The sequence below is a fragment of the Centruroides vittatus genome, unplaced genomic scaffold, assembly GCF_030686945.1.
Source record: "Centruroides vittatus isolate TY-2023 unplaced genomic scaffold, ASM3068694v2 contig_1276, whole genome shotgun sequence".
NCBI lineage: Eukaryota > Metazoa > Arthropoda > Arachnida > Scorpiones > Buthidae > Centruroides > Centruroides vittatus.
In genome coordinates, this window is record NW_027120815.1 from 878,029 (window position 1) to 905,350 (window position 27,322).

The 27,322-nt window shown below is 31.4% G+C and overlaps 2 protein-coding genes across 3 annotated transcripts in view; one reads left to right on the forward strand and one right to left on the reverse strand.

The window, feature by feature from the left end:
• Positions 1–21,180, reverse strand: part of LOC136988955 (pre-mRNA-splicing regulator WTAP-like) — a 139,703-nt gene extending 118,523 nt beyond the window's left edge. The window contains exons 1-2 of one of the 2 annotated variants that reach the window (XM_067286974.1): positions 21,050–21,180; positions 9,900–9,943 (exon numbers count right to left, since the gene is read on the reverse strand). In XM_067286974.1, coding sequence (XP_067143075.1) covers positions 9,900–9,935 — 36 coding nt within the window. In that variant the 5' untranslated portion in view covers positions 9,936–9,943; positions 21,050–21,180. Of the gene's footprint in view, positions 1–9,899; positions 9,944–20,753; positions 21,011–21,049 lie in introns of those variants that run through there. The other variant, XM_067286979.1, reaches the window with a different exon arrangement.
• LOC136989089 (uncharacterized) lies at positions 12,235–14,208 on the forward strand. Its single transcript, XM_067287193.1, has one exon. The coding sequence runs from the start codon at positions 12,235–12,237 to the stop codon at positions 14,206–14,208; it is 1,974 nt and encodes a 657-aa protein (XP_067143294.1).
• Positions 21,181–27,322: the final 6,142 nt, after the last annotated feature.

Below are 27,322 nucleotides of genomic sequence, written 5' to 3' on the forward strand. Positions count from 1 at the left end.
AGAGTATGTTGGGTAATTGACTTGGTAATCAATTTACTAGGGTTGCTTCAGACTTTGGATCATCTTTGAGTAATCAGTTGCATTTGCAGAAAGACCTGAAATGCATTTCCTTTAATAAAAAATACATAAACAACTGTTCCTTGTGTGATGTGTTACTGAAGAAAGAAAGCCACTAGCTTTTAATTCTTTAAAGTCTACAAAACCAGTAACAGAAACCTAATCTAAAAATTGTATTTTTGTTTCATAGCCTGAGAAGAAATGACAATATTTGTATAAAAATCACCCTAAATGCATAGCTTGTTTTTTGAAAAATACATGATTGTTTTTCTATTCTAATTGTACTTGGTGTAAGTTCTTTGTTTCTGATAAAAAGGCAGATAAGAGAAAATTCAAAAATCAACATTTTTAGATTTTTAGTTTTTTGTTTTTAAAACTTGTTTTTAAACTAAAACCAACAAATAGTATTAAATCCACATCATATTTTTTTTTTAATTTTATTTTCTTTTAAATACAAATTGGTGGTTAACTTTCACAACCCCTAAATGTTTCCATCTAACTAAAATATCTTATCACAAAAATGTCACTTTAAAAATGTTTTATTATAGAACTCTGCTTTCAAACAGAATATGTAATTCACAAATAAGTGATAAGATTGCTCTTGGAAAATTTTTATCACAACATATGGATATTGAAAATGAGACACAGAAAAAGTATTTATGTTGATAATAGTAATTTACTGGGCTACAATTTGAAAAAATTGTTGACCTATAAATTCCCACTGTCGTCCATCTGTCCATCTTTCCTTTAATTAATCTGAAGAACAGAGTTGGATAAATGAAAAACGAGACCAGATACGGAAAGCTTAGAGGCAGGAGGCATCGATTAACTTTATATGAACTTCTGGTGCAAATCGGAAGTCACATTATTTCAATTCAAAACTTTTCCCCTGAAAGGAGTCAATGGATGACCAGCACAACTCTATTGTTATTAGGAAAAGTATGATGTACAGGGGCAAAACACTACAGTACTAATTTGAGTGGAAAGCATTTATTTTAAATTAAATAAATTAAAAATATGATTAAAAATTGCAGCTCGGCATTGTGATGATGTCACAATAAATAATAATTGCTTGTCAACAATAAAATATTCTTCTATAAGGAGAATTATTTAAAATGTAAATAAAGACACTGTTTTACTCTTCTTCGATGTTAAATATCCTCCTGCTGCTCATTCTAAAGAAAGAAGAGTTTTAACCTTTGATTCTGTTGACAAAAATGTACATAGCAAATCAACATGGCTGATACAAGAATAGAACCAGAGGACATTGCCAGGATAGCACATAAACATGGGTTTTTCTAAAAAAATTAATTCAGGCTAATACTATCAGGTTTGTTCAGATAACTTAAATGACCTTAAAGTGAACAACAATGATGATAGTATCAGTGTTAATTCCACCAGTGTAGTAATTAACTTTGAGTATGATATGCATACATTACGCAAAGAAATAGCAAGATATAAGGGCATGGCATGTAGCATACAGGCACAATCAAAGTGTCTATACTATAAACCATAATGTAATGGGAAAGACACAATGAATGTACAGAGAATGCCTGACAATGAAAGAATTTCAGACATATCTAGTTTATGTAGGGTCTACAAAAAACGTCAATAATAAAATGGATGATGGAACTTAGATATGACATAGCTTACAAGAAGAGATCCATGGGCCTATCCATGTATGCATTGGACAATGATGTTATAGAAAAATTAGATCAGTCTTCTTTGATAAGATGTCTTATCTCTACTGAATAACTCAAAGAATTGGAGGCCTCTGCAATCTTTAAAGTGGATCAACTTGGAGATTGTATTAATTATAAAGAAAAAAAATGCATTTCTCATGTATGGCAAGTGCATTTCAATAAATATTGAAGATTTAATTATGTCAACCTTATATATTTCAAATTTTGAAATACATGTTCTTTAGACTTTCATTTCAAATAATACCTGAGGAAGATCTTAGGAGAAGATCAGAAACATTTGTTTTAAAAAGAAATAAATAAAGCTGCTGGACTAGATAATGGTACTGTGGTAATATATTTGATTTCATCATCCAGTTTTGTAAAGTATTTGCTGTGACTATACCACATAAAAAATAAATAAAATAATCAGTTCTGACCAAACTGTTTGTGAAATGTTAAAGAAAACATTCTTCTGAGTAACAGAAAACAAAAACATTATTATTTGACCCATTTACAAACTGGACAGGACAAGAACTTTTGTGTACAGAGTAATGAAACAATTAGCAGTTATTATAGAGAACACTTCACATCGAGTGTTAACACCAATTCTCATCCAAAAAACCTACAGTCTGGTGTCAGAAAAAATTCACTTCACAAATATTTTTAGGCTCCTCCTGAGTCCTGCTTCAGGTGAACATTGCCCTTTCTTTGACAGAATGCCAATTGAAAATAAAAACTAAAAATTTGAATGTTCAAAAATATCAAATCATATCAATATCCATTGAGAATGGAACAAATTTAAAAACAAGAGGTGTTGGATTGTTTGCCTAAACATTACGAAAAATGAAAATTAGCAGTTGCTGACGTTAGGAGTAGAAAGTTGGTGCTGACCCTATTGATAATTTCCCAATTGAGTAAATAAAGTTTCCTTGAATTGACCTTGAAAGCAACCTATCCTTCTCCAATTACAAACAAACCTGAAGTTAATCTGTTTGTTAGTCTTGAAATAATTTACAGCTAAGTGAAATTTGATGTGATTATTTATTGCTTTATCAGATCAAATTACAATAAAGTAATAATGTCTTATATAACTAGTATTATTGGAGCTACTCCTCCAGAAGTATATCATTTTTACAAGATAGTTTCATTATACCTGTTCGTTCCCCATTTTGAAGTCAGTCATGCTCACTAACAATCTATTGATTGAGAGTGGATATTCTATACTGCAAATACTAGCCTTGAGGAAGGCTTTGTTATTAGTTACTGAAAATAACTATTTTTGCTTCAGTGGTGATATTTATATGCAAAAATAGGATTGCCTATGGGCTCTCCTCTTTTGTCTGTTTTAGCTGAGTTAGTTATGGCCTTCATATTGGGGTAATAAAACAATGCTCTCTTTTTGACAAGTTACAATGTTATTGTTTTATTTTACTCAGATAAATGTTTTCCTCCAGATTAAACAATTAGTTTTGTCCAATTAAATTACCTTAATTTCATTTTTATGCTTTTTTGCAATATAGTCATGCTGTTTCAAAAATCAATACTGCTTGAAATATTACAGAAAGCTGAAAAGTTTGTGGCTGATTGTTTAATTAGGAATGTTTTCTATGTCAGAAACGGAATGATTGAAAAAATAACAGATAAACCATAAAAAATTTGGCAAGTTATGTAATGATGTTGAGTTTGTAAACTTATAGCTTAATAACTTCAAAACTCTTAATAATATTAACAAAACATAAAAAAAGGCATTAGTTACAATAAATGAATAATAGTGTTACATAATAAACAAAAATTTTATTTGTTGCAAACTTCACAGAGTTAAATTTTTTCATGTTTTTATAGTGATAAAGTGATGCAACAACACCACAATGAAAGAATAGCAGTGTTCTCAAAAACAAAAATCAGTTCATTGGAAATGTATTAAAATTGGCCCAGGTATGATGAACAAAGAGCAGAGAATATAAAATATACTAAACAACTTCTTACATAAATACTTACTGAATTTTTAAGGCTCTTGAGCGTTAATTATAAAATATAGTATTTTACTAAAGATATATTTATTTTAAATACTATGTTGTGTCGAATTGTGCTCATTATATGTGAAGTTTGTGAGTGCTGCACCCACACAATTTTAGGAAAATTTAGTGTATGAGTTGTCATACATCAGATTTAGTCATTTGGAAGATACCACCACATTTTTTTCCTCCAAAACTAGATGCAATACAAAGTGTATATACAGTCTGTTACAAAAGTGTAGAAACACCATAAATTTTGTGTTTTTTCAAAATTTATTTTGAAAATATTACTGGAAATATTATTTATTATTTTTTATCATTATTTTGATTATTTTATCAGGTTTTTTACATTTTGTAAAACAGCATAAATTTTTTTTCCACAAATATATATTTTTTGATGTGTTACAAAAGTATAAGTACTCTTTCTAAAATTATATTAAAATAATTTTTAAATATATTTTAAACACTTAATATTTTGTTTCACCTCCTTTGGCTACAATTACTTGAAAAATTCTGTTAGGCATGGATTTATTAATTTTTTTTTTAATTGTTCATCTTTAATTTCATCCCATACATCCATTATGGCAATTTTCAATTGATTTACAGATTCATACTGTTTCCCTATTTTGATAAACAATGGCTGCTAAAATCCCCCATAAATTTTCAATGGGATTTAAATCTGGACTATGTGAAGGCCAGTCAATTACATCAATATTTTCTTTTTTTAAACCAATTTTTAGTTGACATTGAGGCATGAATGAGAGCATTATCTTGTTGAAACTTCCATTTATGACCTCCAATTAATGCACCAAATGTAATCATATTATTATACAGTAACTCTTGATACTTTTCTGAGTTCATATTTTTGTCAACAAATACTAAATCAGTTTTACCTTCCCATCCAAAACCACCTCAAATCATTACAGACTCATTCCCTTGTTGCCGACTTATTTTAACTCTGCTTTCTCTTCTTAAATCATGCCAATAATAAGAAAACCCATCAGGGCAATCTAAATTAAACTTCTTCTCATCACTAAGCATTATTTCTTGTCATTCTTCAGTCCATCCCATCTTATCTTTAGTCCAGTTTAAATGCATTGATTTGTTAAAGGTGGTTTCAACTTCATTTTTAAATATTTTACATTGTCATTGTTTTTTAAAATTCTGCAAACAGTCTCATGAGATACATCTACTGGTAATTCAGCAGCAGCTTGCCTTGTTGACATGTTTTTATTATTTATAAGCTTCAAAACTTGTCTCTCATTCTTGAATGTAAACATTTAGGCTGTCCTGACTTCCTTTTTTTACCTGTAATTTTCACCTTGTTGAAAAACGTTTAGAATAGCATTCATAAATCTATCTACAGCTGCAGCAATTTGCCTCAGAGACTTGCCTGAACCACTCAAATAATAAATTTTATGTATTTCTTGCTCCTAAAGTACAGTTCCACGAGGCCTTGTTGAAAATGTTTATATAACATTAAATAAAACATTCAAAAAAGCAACTGGGACAGTTAAAAATGATGACATCTAATGTAGTGGTAATATTTTTAATTATTATTATGACAAAAACTAATTTTTAAGAGACCTTTAAGTGGTGTACCTATCTATACTTTTGTAACATATCAAAACATGAATATTTGTGAAAAAAAAATTTATGCTGCTTTGTGAAATGTAAAAAAACCTGATAAAAAATTAAAATAATAATAAAAATAATTAATAATATTTCCAGTAATAATTTCAAAATAAATTTTAAAAAAGCACAAAATTTATGGTGTTCCTATACTATTGTAACAGACTGTAATGCATTTTCTGTAACTCAAAGTTAGGAAGGTATTAATTTTTTCAGATTTTTCCAAAGTTTCATGAAAAATCAACTTTTTTTCAAAAGCAATCCCAGGAAAAGTTGTAGTATAAAAATAATACTAGATATTTTGTAGGAAAATGAAACTGCTCCATGATGTACATTTTTTTTTGTTTTGGCTTCACACAAAAACACGAATATGGTGACATGCTTTTAATGTTTTATCTAAAGCATTTAAAACACAAGTTTCAGGCGAGGATATGCATATCCAATGTCAAGAAACATTTAACCTATTCCCTGGTATTCCTGACATATCTTGGGTTGCAACATAATGACCTTGACTGATGGATCTGAGATATTTCATTTCAGCATCAAAACATTTTTGAAACTAGATGTCACTGGTCATTATAACTTTTATATTAAAACTAACTTCTGAAATATAACTTTTTTCGTTTTCACATTTATTATCTATTTTGTTTATGCAAAATAAAAAAATAATTTTGGATGATACAATAGCCATGATTATTTTTTTTTAAACGTGTAAAATTCATTAGGCTTAACATCGACAAAAATTCAACATGGCAGGACATGCAACAGAGAAAAATTTCAACACGGGATAGGTTAATGCCATCATAATTTTTTATTTTGATAAAATGTTAAAAAATTGTCATAGAAATCAATGTGAAGTGATAGCAATCACAAACTCAATTTACATCTAGTTCGCAATCAGTTTACAACCTGCAATTGGTCCAGACTTTACATGGCAAACTTTGATCTCAAATTTCTCAGCCCATAAACTGAATTTCAAACTTCTGGCTTCATCATGACATAGGCCTTACAAAGTTGCACCTATCTCAAAAAATCACGTTTAATGGTTGTGCAGTAGCTTTAAACTTTTATCACAGACAGAACATGTTGACTTGTGCAGTGTTCTGCTTATGTTCCATTCAATTACAGCAAAGATGTTATTATAAAATGGAGTAGTTGCTAAACTTGTAGATATTAATTGGGAAAATTCACCAAAATACAGAAAGATCCTGTGTTATAAAAATGAAATTAAAACATTCAATATCTAAATTCCAAGTTAAAAGAAAATTAAAAATGCACAGACAATAAGTGTTAAGAGTACATGTCATCATGACATTGTGTTAATTGTGGTGCCTGGTGAACATTTGAGTAATGAATCCTTATCTCTACAGCAGGTTTCTGGTAGCAAAATATGGTGAGAATGATACATACATTGTTTATCATCAGTTCAGACATCTCTTACATCATTGCCTACTTACATGGCTATGTGCATGCAGTGAAGATGAGTTTGTCTTGGTTACTAAACCAGATTTTTGATTTTTTTTTACAATATATAAAATCAGAACAGCTTTAAAAATGAAACAAAAAAGAAAATCTGCTTCTATTTCAAAAACTCTTTTAAACACTATTTAAATGGGTAAAATTTCATGTCAGCTTGAATTAAAAGAAAACACTTGTTCCTCTATACAGGAAATTCATAAATTAATAAACTGTTTAAAACCTTTTCTTAAACAGATAAATATGTTTCATATTATTTTATATAGATATTTTCCTTTATTTTTCATATTTTTTCATAAATATATTTCAAAGTTAATATTTTTAATTGATATAAATTTTAAACATCAAAAAAGTACAGTAGACCCCCCTATAACACGGAACGTATCTACCGTGTTATAGGGGGGTCTACTGTATGGTTGTTTTCAAAAAGAAAAAAATCATGAAAAAGTCAGCCGAAAACTGAAAAATTGGTAGACTTCTCAAACAATTTTTCAGAAAAAATTGCATTATCATCTTCACAAAGAAATTGTTTTCAAACATTAGAAAGTCCATTAACTAACATACTGCACTAAAAGTATAAACCATCCATGATAATTATGATAGCTGTTGCATTCAACTTTATTTTTATTTCCAGTAATCAATGTACGAAAGCTATTTTTTAAATAAGGTCCGTTTTTTAATAAGAAAAATACTGTAAATATCATTAAAATATATTTTTTTTCCATATTCTACATACTTTTATCTACTTTTCTACATAATTTCCATTTTTGTTTAAACATTTGTCATACCACTCAACAATTTTTTGAATTCCGACTTCAAAGAAATCTGCCGCCTGTGAAGAAGCCCAATCCATGACTGCAGTTTTCACTTATTCATCATCGTTGAACTATTGACCACCTAGGAACTCCTTTAAGTATCGAAACAAGTGAAAATCACTGGGTGCAAGGTCTGGACTGTAAGGTGGATGATCTAGTTGTTCCCATCCAAAAGAACTGATTAGACCTTGTGTTTATGCAGAAACATGTGGCCTTGCATTGTCATGGAGCAACATTACACCGGAAGACAGTAGGCCACACCGTTTGTTTTGTATGGCACGCCGGAGTTTTCTCAAAGTAACACAATATGTATCAGAATTGATTGTTGTGCCTCTTGGCATAAAATCGACTAACAAAATCCCTTTTCTGTCCCAAAAGACGGTTGCCATGATCTTTCATGCTGAAATTGTGTTTGGCTTTCACTTTGGTTGGCGAAGATGTGTGTCGCCCTTCCATTGACTGTTGCTTGGACTCAGGAGTCATGTGAGACACCCAAGTCTCATCTCCTGTAACGATGTGGTCCAGCAATTCATCTCCTTCCTGATCGTATCGAGTCAAAAACGATAAAACACTGCCCAATCTTTTTGTTTTGTGATCGTCAGAAAGCAGTCTTGGAACTCACCGACAACACAATTTTCGATAATTCAGTTTCACCGAAACAATGGTATACAAAATCTTGAAATCTGTGGAAATTCAATTGATAACATTGAAATCGTCAATCGTCAGTCCTCTCAAATTTTGTTATCCACATCATGAATCAAATCTTTAGAAATCAGAGAAGGTCGGCCAGGGCGTGGCTCATCATGCGCATTAACTCGCCCATCCTTGAACATTCTTACCCATTTTCGAACTTTACTGTCACTCATAGCATTATCACCATAAACTTCACAAATCTGACGGTGAATTTCCGCTGCTGCCAAGTTTCTTGCACTCAAGAATCGAATAACAGATCGTATCTCACAGTCGGCAAGAGACTCAATTTTCTTAAACATTTTAAGCTTCTACAGCTCAACATACAGACAGACGATATGGCTGCAAATGGCATCAAAACACGCGCCAAGCTTGCTCGGAGCAGAAGCACATGCGTACTGCTGTGATTGTGCATTATTCTCACTCTCATTCACAAACGGACCTTTATTTAAAAAATAGCCCTCATATTACACATCAAGTATAATATCAAGTATTGTAATTATGTATTCTATCTTATAATGACAATATGTGCTTAATCTAAGAAAGTTTTATGTTAATTTATCACTTTATTGTTGTGTGTAAAATTATACAGAGACCTATTTTATTATTTGTAGAATTAAAATGTGAATTTCCCAAACTATGTGATTGTAATTATTAATTTGTTCATACAATGTCTTATTTTGCTTGCTAATGTACAAGAATTTTTGGGAAAATTTAGTATGCAAAATAAATATTTTGCAATCCTAATGAAACCTACACCCAAGTTTGAGTTTTTGAATTTGTTATAACCAGATCACAAGATTTTCAAAATGTTATTTGCAATACAAAATTGTATATTTAGTAATTAACATATTGAAGAGTATTCTATTTAATATTTCTGGAGAAGATTCATTCACAAAAATTATGAATACTTTAAAAAGAATAAATTGAGATTATACTGAAACTTTATATTGAGATTTGATGCAGGAATATGTATTGATATAAAAATAAATTTCAAAATTTTTACTAAAATAAATTTACTTAAAATATTCATTAACTTATCTACTATATAAAACTGAAAAACTGGGCAGTCTCTGTCACGGTATACCAAAAACAGCCACTAGAGGCACTCCTAGCTATTATTTAAATTAACAATAAATGCAGTTTTTTGCATTTTTGACTGAGTTTTAGTAGGGTATGCCAAGGGAATACACATTAAGAAGGGATTTTTTAAAATTCCTCCCACAGGGGAGAGGGTTAAGGATTATCCCGAAGAACTTGGCTTCTACTGTACTATTTTAGACATGTTTTTTTGCGTTTTAGTAGGGTATGCCATGAGAAATTCAATATATTATTATTTTTATTTGTAATATGAATTTATTATTTATACCACGGAATGACCGCTGCTGCTAGAACACCCACTAGGGGGCATCCCAGGCTACTAGTTCAACAATAATTATTATTTAGATATATATATATATATATATATATTTTATAAAAATTATTTATTTTTATATAATTTTTAATATACTTGATATTACTAGTCAACTTACTCTTGTACACTGACTCTGTTCTTCAGAATTTGCCATGGTTGATACTAAAATAAAAAATAAAAAAATTCTTACTTTTAAAACAGTTTATTTATTACATATAAAAATATTTTAAAGAGAAAGAAATTCATATTTATTATACATTCATAACATATTCAGAGTCAAAAACAGGATGTCTACATTAAAAGAAATGCATTATTACAGTTACATTACCTCAATTCTCAGATTATATTATTATTACTTCATAATCTATCCAAATTTCCCTAAAATGTTAAAAATCTTATAGTAAACTTTGAAACAATATCCTCATAGTCAGATATATGATAAACATAGATTCAATACACAAACATTATGTATATATATGTATACACACACAAAAATCATGCTTTACCAACTAAGTTGGCACAAGTTAATAATTTAAAAATAAAATTTCACAAAACGAAAATTTTTTAGACTAACATGTCCATTTTCAAGGTATCTCTCCTTCCAAACTATTCTTAGAACATAGTATTTCCAATATTCAAAATATTAAACATTCATTTCAAATATCTAAACTAAACTTTATCAGTTCAAAGTAAATGATTCTTTCTTTTCAGACACACATGCCATATTAAAAATATCTAATACTTTTTTAAATTAAGAAGAATTTCTAGGAAAATCAATAAACTAACTACATTTTTTGTTTAAAATCATTTCCAAGCAGCAGCTAGGTTCTCAGAATCTTTATTATTGATCACTTCATTTTTAATGCTTTTTTATAGATTCATGCTTCTTTTGGATATTCAATCAGGGACAGTATTTACTTGCAAACTTCCTAGGAACTGAAATGTTTCAATTCAAAGCAAAGAAGATTGCAGAAACTTGAAATTACTCAATGAATTTAAAGTAAGATGTGGTTGGGCAAGATTTAAGGTTCACACAATCTTGTAGAATGATGGATGACATCAACGATGCATCAACTGGTATATGAAATAATTAAGTCAAGAAATTGAAGTGGAATCTCACATTCAGGTTTCCTCGCCACCATTTCAAAATTCTCATTATTATAAATAATGAATATTGTATAAAAACAATAGAATGTACTGCCATCATAGCATAGAATTAATGATATTAGATACTCCTATTTGAATTTGCATCTTGAAAGCTGATAAATTTCTGTTCATTATCCTCCTTCAAAATAATAATATCACTTCATAGAATTTTGGTAGTTACTAAAATACACATGGCAATAAACTCATTGCTCTTATTACTGTAAAGTTAATTTTGACAACTATAAAAAATAATTACAGTGGACCCTGATATAACGTGCATGTCAGGTGGAAAACAACACCCGCGTTATAAGGTGAACTACATTATACTGAGCAGAGCGGTGTAACGCGGTTCACCTCTTTACTTTAGCAATAATGTCAAGCTTTTCTTTCACACTGTAAGCTTTTCTTTTACTCATCATGCATACAATAATTAAACACTATTCAAAATACATGCAGAAACTCAATACATACACAATTACTCAATACACAGTAACAATAAAATGCGCTACTCACTAACGCCGCACGGATCTGTATAAACATGTTTGAGCTTATCGCGTCGCGAACATCGCCCGCGCTATAACCGAGTGCGCGGTATAGTGAGCAGTGCTATAACGAGGGCCCACTGTATATACATTTGAAAGACTAATCTTAGCTTAACTGTGCAATGTCTTGTTTTGCTTACACACAAATACACAACAGCATTACTTTCCACTATTTTACTAAGTAAATTAAAACTAAAGAGGATGTCATTACAATTTTGGTTTATTTGCTTCATTTGTTAAACTCTGTATCTATAATTTATTATATTATTTAATACCTTTAAAGAAAGAAGACAATAGTAAAACAAATCTTTGCAAAACATTTTCTAAACAAGTGGATGAATGAAACAGCAGAAAAAATTTTTTAACAAGTTGCTTGCCAAAACCAAAAGACAAAATTTTTTTCATTTCACTTCATTTCTGCTTTATTTATCAAATAGCAACAATAATAATAATATAATAATAAATGTCAAACTAAACTTAAAAAAAATATATATATAAAATAATTTTTGTGTTAATTTTAAGCTTAACTAACGCTTCTCGCTTCTCCCACACCGGGTTGTATAAACAATTAAAACCTTCTAAAACCGATAACCAGCGTGAAATATTTTCAAAATGATGAACGTTTTCACTGCCCCTCGTGGGGCAGTGAAGGTAGAGAACGAGTTATTCCAGCAGGATCCGAATGTTTTAAAAGTTGAGAATGCAAAGCAGGTTAACATCCAAAATAGACTGAAGTATAAACTGAGAGTTCATTTTAATCTAAAAATGCAATGGATTCTAAAATTTCAAGTACCGAAAAGATCAAGTAAGATGGAAGCACCAGTAGTAATTTGGGATAATATACAAGTTCCAGAATTTGTTATGCAGATACTAAAACTTGGCCCAGCATTTGTACCACCTCCTTCCCCCAAGGAAACGGTCAAATCTTGTATCCCAGACCTAGAAAACCTTTTAAGAGTTCTTTCTCACAACCAAAAAAAATATTACAGATGGCTATCTGCTTTAAGAATTAATGGAGCTAAACAGTCAAAGGATATCTTGCAGCTTAAACATAAATTAAGCCAAGCTTCCGAATGGATAAAATCTAACGATATAGTCGTAACTAGGGCAGATAAAGCCAGAATAATGGTCTTAATGAAGCAGGATACATATGAGAGAGAATTAAATGAATACCTCTCCACAACACAATGCACAGAGATGGAAACAAACTGGGTGGATAAAACACAAGCGAGAGTTAAGTGGTTTGCCAACACCAAACTCGCCAAGAAGCTGAATATGAGAAACATTATTACGGACGATCCGGACGTACCTAAACTTTTCGCTTTTGCTAAAACACATAAGCAAGGCCATGAGCTAAGACCTATCATGGACAAAGGAAGAGCTCCTACTATCAAACTGGAGAAATCAGTGCATAATATGTTATCCACACATTTGAATGACTACCAGTTCAATATCTCAAGTCCGAAAGAATTGATACAGAAGCTTAAAGGCATAGACACAGTATGGGATTTTAGATCGTTATACCCCTCAATTAAAATCGAACCTTGTTTTTGTGCACTGAGAGATTTCCTCATGGAGAAAGTAAACGATGACAGTCTGCACCAGGAAGTATTACAGTTAGCCCATTTGGCATGTTATAGTTCAGTATTTCAATTCAAAGGAAATGCTTATGCACAGGAGAGGGGCGTACCCATGGGAAGTCCGCTATCCGGGGACCTATGTGAAATGGTAATTAAAGCATTGGAAGCCAAAACACTGTCACCCTTTCTCTCAAACATAATTTTATATGGAAGGTACATAGATGACATCATTATCCTCTGGAAATCAATGCCAGACCTAAAGCAGTTTAAAACGGCCATGAACGACAACCCCTATGGCATACAACTGGAAATGGAGCAGCGTAGTCCTGAAATAATCCACTTCTTGGATATCGAAATAAGGATTGAAAAAAGGATAGTACAAACTGGAGTCTATAGAAAACCCACGACTATACCATCGTACATTCCCTTCAACTCCTGTGACCCCTACTCCTATAAAATAGTTGCATTTAGGGCTTTAGTAGAAAGAGCCAACACGCACTCTTCCACAAACAAGGCTCTACAACAGGAATTAGCATTTATCAATAAAATAGCAAGAGAACACAGTTACAGTAACATCGTAAAAAAGTTATATAACCGGCACCTCCATACAAGCAGTAAAACAAACCAAGAAAGCGTAGTGAAAAAAGATGCCAGAGAAGAAAACACAGAAAGGACCCCGGTGACATACAACCCACACCTTAAAACAATATACAACGCAATTGCGAAGAAAAAGGGAATTAAAATCGCTTATCGGAGAAACCCTTCCATATACAGCCTATTGAGAAACAGAAAAGACACACATAACCCGTATAGACTTCCGGGAGTATATAGTATCCCTTTACAGGACGACAGATGGCAGAAACAATTACTGTACATAGGGTCCACTAAACGCCCACTATGCACTAGAATAAAGAAGCATAAATCCGACATTACCCGCCATAAATACACAACAGCATTGTCCACGTATGCAGCAAACCCAGAAATAACACCGATTTTTAATAAGGCAAGAGTGATCCGCACCACCCAACATCAAGAACATCTGAGAACTTTGGAAGAGATAGAAATTTACAAGGCCGATCGCACAACAACATGCATCAATTTCAAAGAAGAAATGAATCTCTCTACTGCCTGGCAATTTTTATTGGAAGAAAGGTCATAAATCGATAAACGTCACACGTAATTATCATAAGATGCGCGCATCGTTTTCCCAACGGAATAAAAGAAATTTAAATGTTTAGAATGGCATGCGGTTGCCACATATACTCGAACTTTTAGAAACGGAACACGTTTCATTTATTTAAACTATTCGATTATCAAATCCGGTTCCAGCAAAAAGAATTGGCCCGAGGAAGAGCCCAGGAGGGAAAGCGAAAACATTCGCCATTTTGAAAATATTTCACGCCAGTTATCGGTTTTAGAAGGTATTTAATTTTTATTTTAAGCTTAATTCATACAGAGCAAACAGGTGGAAAAAAGTGGATAGAGGAACAAATTGCATCAGTAATGATGTTCTTTCTGGCAAATTTCAATTGCATCTTAACATGTTTAACTTTTCCATTAGAAAAAAAATTTTTGCTATTAATCAAAACAACAGATTTCTGTTCCTAAATTCTTCCTAAATAAATTAAAATAGCATTTTCTTATTAAAGATTTGTCACAAAAAAATTGCATGTCAGTAAAACAAATATTTCCACTAACTATCAATCTTAAATAACCACAATAATCAACACCAGGATAAAGTTAACTACACCCACAAACCAGTGTGTAACTCAAATAAAAACAAAAAACAGTTCCTCACAAACATTTTCGAACCATAAACAATTCTTCTTCAGGGGAATGACGAAATTTCCAATGAAAGCAAGTAAAAAAGAACACAATTTAAAATTAGATTCAAATATGTTTCTTGAAGTCATCCTACTGGACATGTGCACTCCATCTGGCAGCAATTGTCAAGATTTATAGGTCATTGTCTATTAGCGCTTGCCACAATATGGATAGGGTCAATTCCTCCTTGTGATTGATACATGTATTGGTGAGGCTAGATTTGTAGATAGAAATGGCCTCCAACAACTTTAGATGCTCAGTGTGTGGTGAGGTGAGAATGACCTTCACTTGGTTAAAAATCAGCTCTATGTCTGGATCACTGATGTAAATGGCAAGAGCGGTGATGGTCCTCGCATGCTGTATGTCAGCTAAATGCTCTTTCATTCTAACCCCCAAGGAGTGTTTAGTGGAGACAATGTAAATGAGGTTTTTATCACATCTATGATCCTTAATTGGGATGCTGTATACTCTGGGGAGTCTGTCCTGGTTGGTCCTTTCTGTTACAAAGGTTTTCAAATACAATTGAACACCTCCTGTATGCGAATGCAATGCTTCTTGGCTATCATGGTGTATAGTGATTTGAGATATGGGGTTGTATGTGACTGAAATCCTTTCTTCATCCTCAGGTCAGTTCTCACCACATGACTGGACAAATCTGCTGATCAATTTACGGGTGAGGTTGGGGTATCCATGGTCAGTAGCTATACGATGTGTATGCCTCGGTTCGGCTTGGAGACCTATTCGAGTAAACAAGTGAGTGTACGCCACTCGTCCACTCAACAAGCCGTTCACCTGAAGTAGAACTGTTTATGGTTCAAAAACGTTTATGAGGAACTGTTTTTCATTTTTATTTGAGTTACACACCAGTAACAGGTTTGTGGATGTAGTTAACTATAATCTTATTTACTTATTCTGCTTAATATTCTTATTACAATAAGAGAATTCTACTGTATATTCTGAATAACAGCTCAAGAAATGAATATGATCTGGAGAAATATCTTAAATAACATAAGATAAATATTTCTTTCTGAATACTGATATTTTAAAAACTTAAAATACAGTGGAACCTTGACTTATGAGTGTCCCAACCTACGAGTTTTTCAAGATATGAGCCATTCTCAACCAATTTTTTGCTTTGAGTTGAGAGCTAAAATTTGAGTTATGAACCAGCTTCAAATATCCCACTGCTAGTTCGCACAGCAAATGCTACAGCAAACTATAGGTTAAGAAAATAAAAATGGAAAACTGTCGTAATTTCATCATTTTTGTTACTCTTCCAACATCTGACAGACTAGCTTATAGAAAAACATGTGATTGAGTGACGTAGGCATTAGTTCACTTCCATGTTGTGTGCAGCACCACCATCTCTCATTTCTCGAATTTTCCTTCTCTTCTTTATCTATCCAGCAAATGCCACAACATCTGCAAAACCAGTTTATTGCAGTACATTCTATTGTTTTTATACAATATCTGTTATTTATAAGTACATTTTTCTTATTTAAAAACATGTAACAAAAAAATTGCAGTGTTTTGGGGGGTCCAGAACGGATTAATGGCATTTCAATTCATTTCAATGGGAAAAATTGATTTCACATATGAGTAATTTGAGTTACAAGTTCTGTTACAGAATGAGTTAAACTCATAAGTCAAGGTACTGTACCACTGTAGGTTTTAACTTAAGAACTGTTTAAAATGTTTACCATTAGTAAATCAATGTTAATTATATTTTTTTTTTATAACTTTTTAATATGATTAATGCATTAAAGAATATACAGAATTTTTATGATCTATTAACAACAAACCTCCAAATAGTGAACACTGTCAGGACCGAGAAGTTTGTCTGCTATTCAGAGGTACAGTACATGCCAGCAGCCATATTGTATTTTAACCTTGTCTTATAAAGCAATGGATTACAAAAACATCAATTTGCATTAGGAATATGAAAATATCAAAAAGTATACATAACATATATAATTAATTAATTATATATATATACAGTATGTTATTCAGCTGTAAAACATCACATTTTAATTGAATTCTAAATAGCAAACAAATTATATAAGATACTTTAATTACATGGAACATAAAAATTATAAAATATAAATGTTGATTAATTATTAATTCATCAAAAACTACCTCAGCAGAAAAAGAAAAATGAAACTGTTATTACAAACAGAAGGGAGGACAAAGGTCAGTTTTGGCAATAAGAATTCAAAAGTCAAGTTAAGAAGGCAATTTGCTCGCCACTTTAAGGGATAAGAAATATATTCGGTATTCCTGCATTTAAGGTCATTTATGATCTAAGCGACTAATAAAAGTCGATATAGTTAGTCATTTGTCTAGTTTGCAGTTATCGAGTAGGTGTAATTTTTCAAACATTTTTGCTTTTTTCAATAAATGATTTATTAAAAATTACTTTAGCCACCATAAAATTGTTAAGATCACAAATGATGTCATAAATGCATAAAACTGAATATCTTCCCACACTTTAAAGTGGTCGGCAAATCACCTTCATAACATGACCTTTGCACTTTCACCAAACAAACACTGATAACCTTAAAACTTTCTTTTTCATTACTAATGTGCTATGGTTCTTGTGGAATGAATGAATAACTTTGGAAAGGTTTATGGTTTCTTAGTACCATAAGCTTAGTTCCAACAATAAGACAGAAGTTTAACCAGATTAGTCTTCTCTAACAGATAATGAATATTGTTTGGTTTTTCAACCTGCCCTTCTCCCCTATTCCTATTTTAAGCCAGTCTTTATTCCACACCTAAAGTCAAAATGCATGCTCTGAAAGAGTATTTGAACTCATTCTTTGTTTTAGTTTTAAAATATTTTGTATGTAATTAATTCTTTTGGAATATTCAAGGTGGTACTTTGTGTTTTCGTAAGGTTATGGACAGCGGCGTCCATTATTTAGTATGTATGCTATTTAGAGGTAAATATAATAGATGTCCTATTTGAATGGTGTGGTGATTGTAAAAATGTCCATTAAGTAGAGATGTTCACTATTTAGGAGTGTCCGTTAATAAAGGTTTTACTGTATGTATGTATGTGTGTGTGTGTATATATATATATATATATATAAATATATCTGATAGCATGAAGACTACACTACATGACCTATAAGAGAGGAAGATAAGTTATGAATAGATAAAGTTAAATATAGAAATCTTAATCTAAAATTGACAAGTACTAAAAGTACTAGTACTTCTCAAGTCTAGTATTTCAAAAATTTAATGTCGATTCTATGGCAAACATATAATATTGTGCTAGTAAAGTACTTCAGTTCAAATGTAAAAGTATTTCAACAAAACATTGGAAAAAAGCAAATTTTTATATTTTTCACCATTTAATTAATTCTATAAAACTATAAATTTGATCAGCAATATGAAATAAATTTACTATCAACAATACAGAGTAAGTTGAAATAAAAGTTTCATTACATTGAATAATTAATATCTAATTATTTTTAACTATTACTAAATATTTATAACCATCATTAAAAATTTATAAATTAATTATGTTTTCAACTGCATTTAAAGAAAATCTGTTTAGAGCTTTGCACATACACAACATTGAGATAAAATAACGATTAACATATCTTGATTATCTTTGCTGTTAATTACTACACATTAGCATAAATTTATTGAGCAATAAAATTTATTTAATGAAAATATTTATTGAGATGCAATATTTATATATGAACAGTCAATTAATCTTAAATCAAACATGATATATCAGAAACATATGGTATATACAATGCACTTTGCTAACCTGAACCAATCTCATTTTTTTACTGAACATTCCAGCCAAAAGAACAAAATTATATTCATTATGTTTATAAAAATAATCTATGTAAAATTAAGGTAACCTAAAAATAATATGTACTATACATTTTAACAAATATATATATACACTAAATAGAATATACATATTTTAAAAATATCTGTATTTGTCTCTAATACTATTAATATTGACTTTCTTTTGTTTCTAAGCCTATATTATTTTCTTTCTTTATATATTAATTTTCTTCTATATAATATTATTTTTTGGTACTTTTCGGTTAACAGGACGCCAGCCAATATGTACAGCAACAGGTAAGATTCAAGCTGTAATTGAGGATTTCACACTACTCCCAGAATTGTTAAATAAAATAATAAAAAATTTAAAATATCACTATAAAGTTTTCACTTTATTTATAATCTCTAAAACTTTTGGAAATAATAAAAAAATACTATTCAGATTTTAAAAATTTTTTTGTTAAACTAATGCATTACTTGATGATGATATATTTCTAATATAAAAATTTAGTAGGCCTATACTGTATTTATAACAGAAGTTTTCTCTATAAAATATGACATTTGGCAATAAAAGTGAATCCTTTTTAACCATGCAGTCCAAAATAATAAAACAATTTTTTGTAAAATCAGAAATTATTGATGTCAAATTAATACTTATATACACATACAGTATTTAATAATAATAATATTTATTCTAATAATATGAATTATTCAAATTTATATTAACTCATATTACTTAAAAAAGTACAGTGAAGCATCAAAAATATGGATTTGAAATATGATTATTAACTAATTTGCATGCATATTTGAAAATAAGGACAGGGGTTTGGTCCCAATTAGTCCAAATTTTTAACATTTCACCATATTAAATTATTTAATAGTACAAAATCACTAAGAGATATTTATCTAACGAGAAGTTTTAATTTTTAGAACACATTGGATAAATTTCATTTCAGAAAAAATATTTTCCCTATATATTAAAATAATCATTTTATTCAGATATAGTTGTAAGCTTCTCTTTAATGACTTAAATAATTATCCCAAACTTCAATTGGTGGAGTTATACAAGGTATCTGTAATCTGTAATTGTTGTAGGTTTCTGTATTTATGTAATAGTAAAGAGGGTCTAGTGAAAATTGAAATGCATTCAATGAATAAAATTAGTCTTTTTTGATGCAATCTGAACTTTATAATGCTCCAATAGTTTGACAAGCCTTGTATATCTCCACCAATTGGTAGTTTGAGATAATTACTTAAAAATCCAAATAAAATAATTTACATTAATGTTTATTCTTCTATATTTGTGTAAAGTAGTAAGATAAGAACTCTGAATGAGGGGTTTCCTACTCACCCTCATACAAGCAAAAATGTCAAAGGAACCATACCCGTATATGTAACTCTTGTGAGATATTTGCTTCCAAAGGTCAGTTTTTATTGTTACCAGTATACTGTCTATTCTCCATGCTCTGCATCAGTCAAAGTTCACTATTGCACAACTCGACTGTAGTACTCCGCACATAGTCATCTTGCTATCGCTCGCACCTAAAACCCCCCTAAAACTATCTAACGTCAAGTACTCCACAAGCAGTAGAGCAGGTCACTCAAAGTCGGCACAACAGCACAAACTAAATAGCCAAATGCGAGTCTTAACAAAGCAACACGACTCCAACCCAGTAGTAGTAAGCTGATTTCGGGAGGCCACATCTCACAGAAAGTCACACACAGAGGTACGGTTCCTTCCACTTTATTCTGCTCCTACAAGTACGGTCCCAACCATCTCATTCAGAGATGCAATCACACCACACTCTCCAGCAAAACGAACTTTTTTTTTTATAATTCAATTTCAAATTCTTCTGCATCATTACAATTAATACAAATATACAAACACTTATATTATAAATGGGCTTATAAAAATAAAACGTTATTTACAGCAATAATCAGTAAGTTACTTTTAGGTAATTCGCACATATATAAACATACAAGCATTGACCTAAAAGTGACTTCTTCTAAGTAAGTCTATGGGTCATATTCTTAACAGTTATACATTAACGTAAAACTGGTAATTCGACCAACCTTTCGCATATACGTTCGATTCGGGATGAGAAATCTGTATGGTTTGCCTTCGTTAACGCAAATAACGTGACAGAAAGCTCAAACGATCGTAATAAACGTTAAACTTTCGGTTTTCGTTCGGAACAAAAAACACCCCCCGCTAAGCCTAATGGCGTTTGTAGATATACGAACGTCACTCTCTTTATTTCGTTATCGTTAGATAATTGATGACTCAAAACCGAAAACGGATCTACGCGTGACGCGTTCAAGTACGCTTAACGTTACAAATTAAGAAGTAAAAGTTAAAAATTACATACCAATTTATCAGAATTCAACGTCCGCCATTAACACAGATCATAGAAGTTCGTGCGTGTAACGATGTTAAACAATAAAATTGCTTTTCGTTAGTTTTTCAATTTTTTAAGGAATTGGTATCGAGTTATAATAGCTTAGAGATGATTTATATAATTAATATATTATCAAAATATTTCTTTTTAGACAAAATTAATTAAAATAGATGTCGCCGCAATAATTTACAGTTGCGAGATTCATAAAATTTGTATTCTTTTGTAATCTAAATCTTGTATTTTACATCTGAAAATTAACTTTTTGTAATATTTTAAGCAGTTATATAAATTAAACATGCTATATGATTATTTTCTCATTTGGTTGTCTGGCGCAAAGGCTTCGTCGGTGAAGAATCTCTTATCGAAATTACACTATTATTAACATTCGATAAGATGCCAAAAATTAATAATAATAACAAATAGAAAAATGCCTAGGGATTTATCGACCCACCCAGATTCGAACCCGGGTGCATCACAGCGATAAGGCTGCCTTCTTGACCGCTCGGTCATCCGGCCTCGATAAAAGTCTCCTGTTTCTTCAAATTTAGATTTCCCGTACTGTTTTAAAAAACAAAAATTCGATTTAATTTAATTTTAAAAATTACAAGATTTAAAGAGAACTGAGAATTTAAATTCTATTGTAGTAGGCTACGTGTTACATCTTATAAAATATTAATACGAAAAATAGGAAATTACAGTATATAAACGGCCTTCTATCAGGTATACACAGGCATATACAGTATACACGAAGCCTTCTATCAGGTTTATCTATTCTGAGATCTTTACTATTCCTTTATTCATATTATCATTTATTTATTTATTTGATTCTCTCTTATATTTCTTATTTAATGTGTTATATATGAAAATTGATATGGGAAACGTTTTCAACTTGCGGAGAATGTTTCTGTCAATCCATTCACCTAGGTGACATGATACTGACTGCTGCAACAATAAGATTTGAAAAATGCCGAAAACTGTAGAACTGTTACAAGTTTCGACTGAAAAGACAATCCAACAATGAGTTACGTAACTTTACCGCCAAAAAAATAAATAAATAAATAAAAATTGAGCTTCCGCCATTTGTTAGGATATTTTATTTTTCAAAAAATTGTATATTATTAAATATTATAAAATGTCAGATAGCTTCATTTTGAGAGTAGAGATGAGTTTTATAAAAAAAAAAAAAAGAAAGAAAGAAAACAATGTAAATGCTAATAACGAGAAAAATCTTCGTTAAGTCCTATCCCACTCAAGATACAACACATAACCCCCATTATCTCCCCACTCTTTGAACTTTAACCACCAAAATTTAATAGCATCAATCCCTTAATATACAAACTCCCTGAAAAATTTCAGAAATTTTCGACAAAAGACAAAGGAGCTATTAAGCTTAAGGGGGTGAACAAATCGTTTCCCCTACACACTGATATTACAGTATATATAATCTTATAACTTCTTATAATATTTATAAGATTATTAAAAATGATTACATTGTATTTTGTCTATTTGATTAGTCATAACCGAAATTAAAATCAATTATACAAGCAAAACTGAAAATAAATAATTAGTTTATTAATGAAATAAATTTGACGTATTAAAAACTAAAAACTAAAATTTATAGAAATTTCGTATCCTGTTATAAGATATTGTAAAATAATTATAATAATAATTAATGAAATTATTCTTGAGAAAACTAATAATTATTAATTATCTATATTTTAAATAATTATGAATAATATTTTATGGTTATCGTGTATTGTTTAAAGTTATTTGGTATCAATTTAAATGAATCTCGAATAAATTAATAAATACATTTATTTTTAAAAGTACAAAATATTAGTGAAAGCTATTATTATTATTTGTGTGATAAGCATATTTATTATCATTTTGTTATCATGTCCTCTTTCCCCCGTACATGGCAGCCATATTAAGATAGATTTTTATTTTTCCTTATCAATGTTCTTAGGTAATATGATTGAAATATCATTGCAATTTAGCATTCATGTTTAACTAGAAAACTGTGTTTTAACGTTTATCATATATGGTCGCACATTTACGACAACAAAAGTTGTAATAATTTATGCAAACGTTCACATATTTGCAAAAATTATTACTACTTATATAGCAATCACTATTCGTTGTGAATCTGTTACAACTCTTTCTGAGATTATAGACATATTTCTTTACCTTTTGAAAATTCTGACCTACGGGCTGATTACTTGAAGTTATCTGAGTGTTCTTTACGTATGTAGCACCTAAATAGGAGCCAGTTTCCTATGGAAAGTACTCTTGAGAGGCACTCTCCGCTAGCCAGATCGTCTATGTGTTGTGTTGTATTCCATAACAACTAGGAGACCTTCGTCCCCGACAAGCAACAGCTTGAAAACTTACGTTAGATCAGTAGGAATGCTAAATTATACGTTTTCTGAAGGAGGTTTTCTTTACCTAATGGCATTACCCCTATTTTTTTAAAAAAAAAAATTAATATTTAATTAAGTGATTAAAACAATTTTCGTAAATGTATATGCACATAAGTAAATCATTAATATCTTCTCATGTATTATAAGAACATTAAACACTAGAAATTTCTCTGTCAAGTATGATGGAATACTTTATAAGAGAAAGTACAGATTGAAGAATTGAGAAGAGTAGAAATTTAATGAAATTCAAGAAGAGTTGTTAATATTTCTACAAATTAAGAAGTTTATACTATTTCAATTGTTGATTTTCCTTTGTTATTTTCAAGGATTGGACTATTACTGTGATTTAATATTTGAAAAGTGATCCGTGTTGGATGGGTTGTGATGGCCCCGCGAAGATGCTAACCTTAACGTCCAAAAGATTTCATACGACTTGATTAAATAAATAAATATTGTAAAAATGCGAGAATAATTGCTTTCATGTAAACCCACAGTGGCGTGCCGTCATTGGAAGCGGTGGAAGCGCCGCATCCACCTTCCAATGCCCTTCCCTTGTATTTTATAAAATTAAATTTTCATATTTTAACGTACTTTGAATAAATTAAAATTAATAATTTATTATAACTGAATTATGTATCTTATTAAAAAATTCTATACTATTTGTGAAAAAAACGATAATATTGCTATTGTATATTCGAATATCAGTGGCGGAATGGAAGCGCTTACGAGACAGCTTCCACAGCAAGAATAACTGAATAGTGTAGAGCAGCCGGAGGGCATTGGCGCATGCGCTTTACAGAGCACCAACCTAAGCCGGTTTAGCTGGTGGAAACTACACACGTGTAACGCTTCCAACGATTCTATCCCTTAGCCACTGGGTAGGGAGCTCTCTGACTGAGTGAATTGTTTAAGATTTAAAAAGTAAAGAGTATTCGATGTTATTTTTATGTACGTTTTTTTGCAAAGTTATATTTAATTACAGTATAATTAAAAGAAAATTATAATTATATTGACAGATTTTCAGACATAAAATCTTTATAATTTTTATCACTTTTAGATGTTTTTCGTAATATTAAAATTATTAACAATTTTTCCAAGCGTATTTTAATTCTTTAAATTAAATAAATTTTATGGGAAATTTTTTGATTTATCTAAATTACGTAGTGGATCGCAGTATTTATATTTGTATCCGGATTATATTGACAAGTAACTCTTAAACATAAAACACATTATAATTAATGTTGATCCAAACAAAAACGTACTAAAAGAATTATATGATTTAATATCATTAATTTTTACGGTACCATCTACCAGTGCGTCTGTTGAGCGCGGTTTTTCGACCACGAAGCAAATTCATACATTGGCCAGGAACACTCGGTAGGAGGAAAAATTGTCGCTAGCGTTGCTTTCGATAGAAAAAGTGCTTTTAAATACGTTGATGGAGTCGACGACCAGTGACTTTTATGATAAAGTGATTAACGACTTTGCGGAAAAAATCGCCGAATAGAGTTAGTTTATAAAAAATTAAAAAAACAAGTTGTTCTATCATTGTTTGTATCATGTCAATTTGTATTATGTATGTATTATTTGTATTTTAGAACTAAAATACATAAATTGTTTATCTTTGTTATTTTCAGTATTTGTTTAAAACTTTTATGGAAATGTGAAGTACCGGGCAAGTCTGACTCGTCACGAAAGACGCGAAAAACGGTTAATTTAGAGAAAAATTTATTAGTTTAAAAAAACATAGGTAAAAGTCGCTTGTAGTCGGACACCCATTGCTTATATCAAACTGTCAGGCAGAAACCATAAATCGCGAAAGGAAGTCGTCCTATGATCGGTGGAAGATCGAATTCATCTTCGATTTTGACTTTTCTCATTCTCCAGGTAAGAGTCTCGTTACGTTTAGTAACGAGGGATCAACCACTCGGGAAGCGTGATTGAGGGAGAATGACCAATCAAAATGGACGAAAGAAAGAACGGAGATTGATATAATCTCCGACAATCGAGGACACCTGGCACTCGGTTAACGTTTCGAATAACCAAAACGCCGTGTATCAACGCGCAAAAAAAAAAAAAAAAAAAAAAAAAAAAACAATTTCTCGTCTATTGTGCCAACCTGTAACCCGTGCAACTTCGGACTTAGACCGTGTCCCCGACTCCAACGGACAAAGTCTCCCCGTGCCTTACAGACTTGTCAACGCCACTGTCCCGGGGTCACCTTCGATCAACCATCGAAGAACCACATCGACGCTCAGGACGTCCGAACGGCTGATTGTCCTAAAGCAAACTATTTTGTACATAGTATATGTTTATTTTATGTTAAAATAAACGGTTTTTGTCAGATACTTGTCGTCTTTGTCTCTACAGCCACCACCCATGTACGAATGGACCCTAGACCATTACTGACGCGCAATTAACTGATTGTCCCTGGAAGTTGGCTTCTTACAGAAACACAGCTTCCCTATCATCAAATGTCACGGCACGCCACTGTTAAATCCCATAAAAAAATTGGTGAAACCAGGTTGAAAAAATAAAGCTCAGCATAAACATCTAACCTGTATTGTAAATAAATGAAACTTGAAAGTTGTGATATAAAAATACTGGAGCCAGATTTAACAGTAAGACTCAACATGGTATTTTTTTATTTTTTTATTTTTTTAACTCTTTCCGCCCTGTGGGTACTAAGAGGGCCTCTTTTAGTAGGCTCATTATGGGTTCGGCCAGGCCCACAATGGGGCGACCGGGTGGTGAGGGACGGGGCCCGACATATCCGAACGGACCACCCCCCGAAAAATTCCTGGGGATTATTCGATCCCTTGTCCCCCAGAGCGGTAGGCTGCCACCTTTACCGCTCGGCCATCCGGCCGTCAGACTCAACATGTTAATAAAGTACACATTACACAGACTACAACTACAAGAAGTTTTGAAAAAAAAGCAATGTCACCGTGATAATTAATAGGAAAAATAAACATCGGCACAAAAATATTTCGAGCTCTACTTTACGCCTTAAAATCGTTGCACGTACGGTACAGTACATTAATTTGGCTGAACCTTAGAACATCTTTAAGCAGTATTAATGAAGGACCTTGGGACAATGGGTTTATGAATTAATAAGGGGAGATGAAATCAGAAAAGGGGGCGGGTGTCCAGATTCCTGGTAGTTAAATATGTTCTCGTAAATTTTGCGTTTATGGAAAAATTATTAGAATTAGTTTGGTTTATTTGGTTACGGCAGCGCGACACGTAAGCGATCTGCCAAGGAGGATGCATCCCGGGAAAACATAAAAGTAAAGCTGCCCCCTATTTTGGTGTTACTAACGCGAAGAAAATCCAGAAAACTCCACGTGGCCAGTCCGTTGGCCATGCCCGAACCCACGACTAACTAACTACCAGTGTTTGGTGGTTTTATTTATTCGACTACTGAGGGAGAACTTATTCGGCTGCAATATGAAAAAATTGTAGATCTATAAATTCCCACTGTCGTTCGTCTGTCTGTCTGTCTTTCCTCAATCTCGAGAATGGAATTAGATACAAGAAATCCAAGCCAAGTATAGAATCCATAGGAACAGAAGGCCCTGATTAACTATAAATTTCCGATGCAAACTGAAAGTTACGTTGTTTCAATTCAAATCTCCCTGAAAGCAGTTAATAGGTGATTGGCACGACTCTGTTGCTAAAGGAAAAGTATGATGTACAGGGGCAGGACACTACTAATTTAAGGTAGAGAGGATATACAGTATTTTAAATGATATAAATGAAAAATATGATTAAATCGGGAATACATATATGCATATGTTTTCAAAGTTTCAACTACATCGGA

Coding starts and splice junctions, on each gene's coding strand:
- LOC136989089 (XM_067287193.1), top strand. CDS start 12,235: ATGCAATGGATTCTAAAATTTCAAGTACCGAAAAGATCAAGTAAGATG.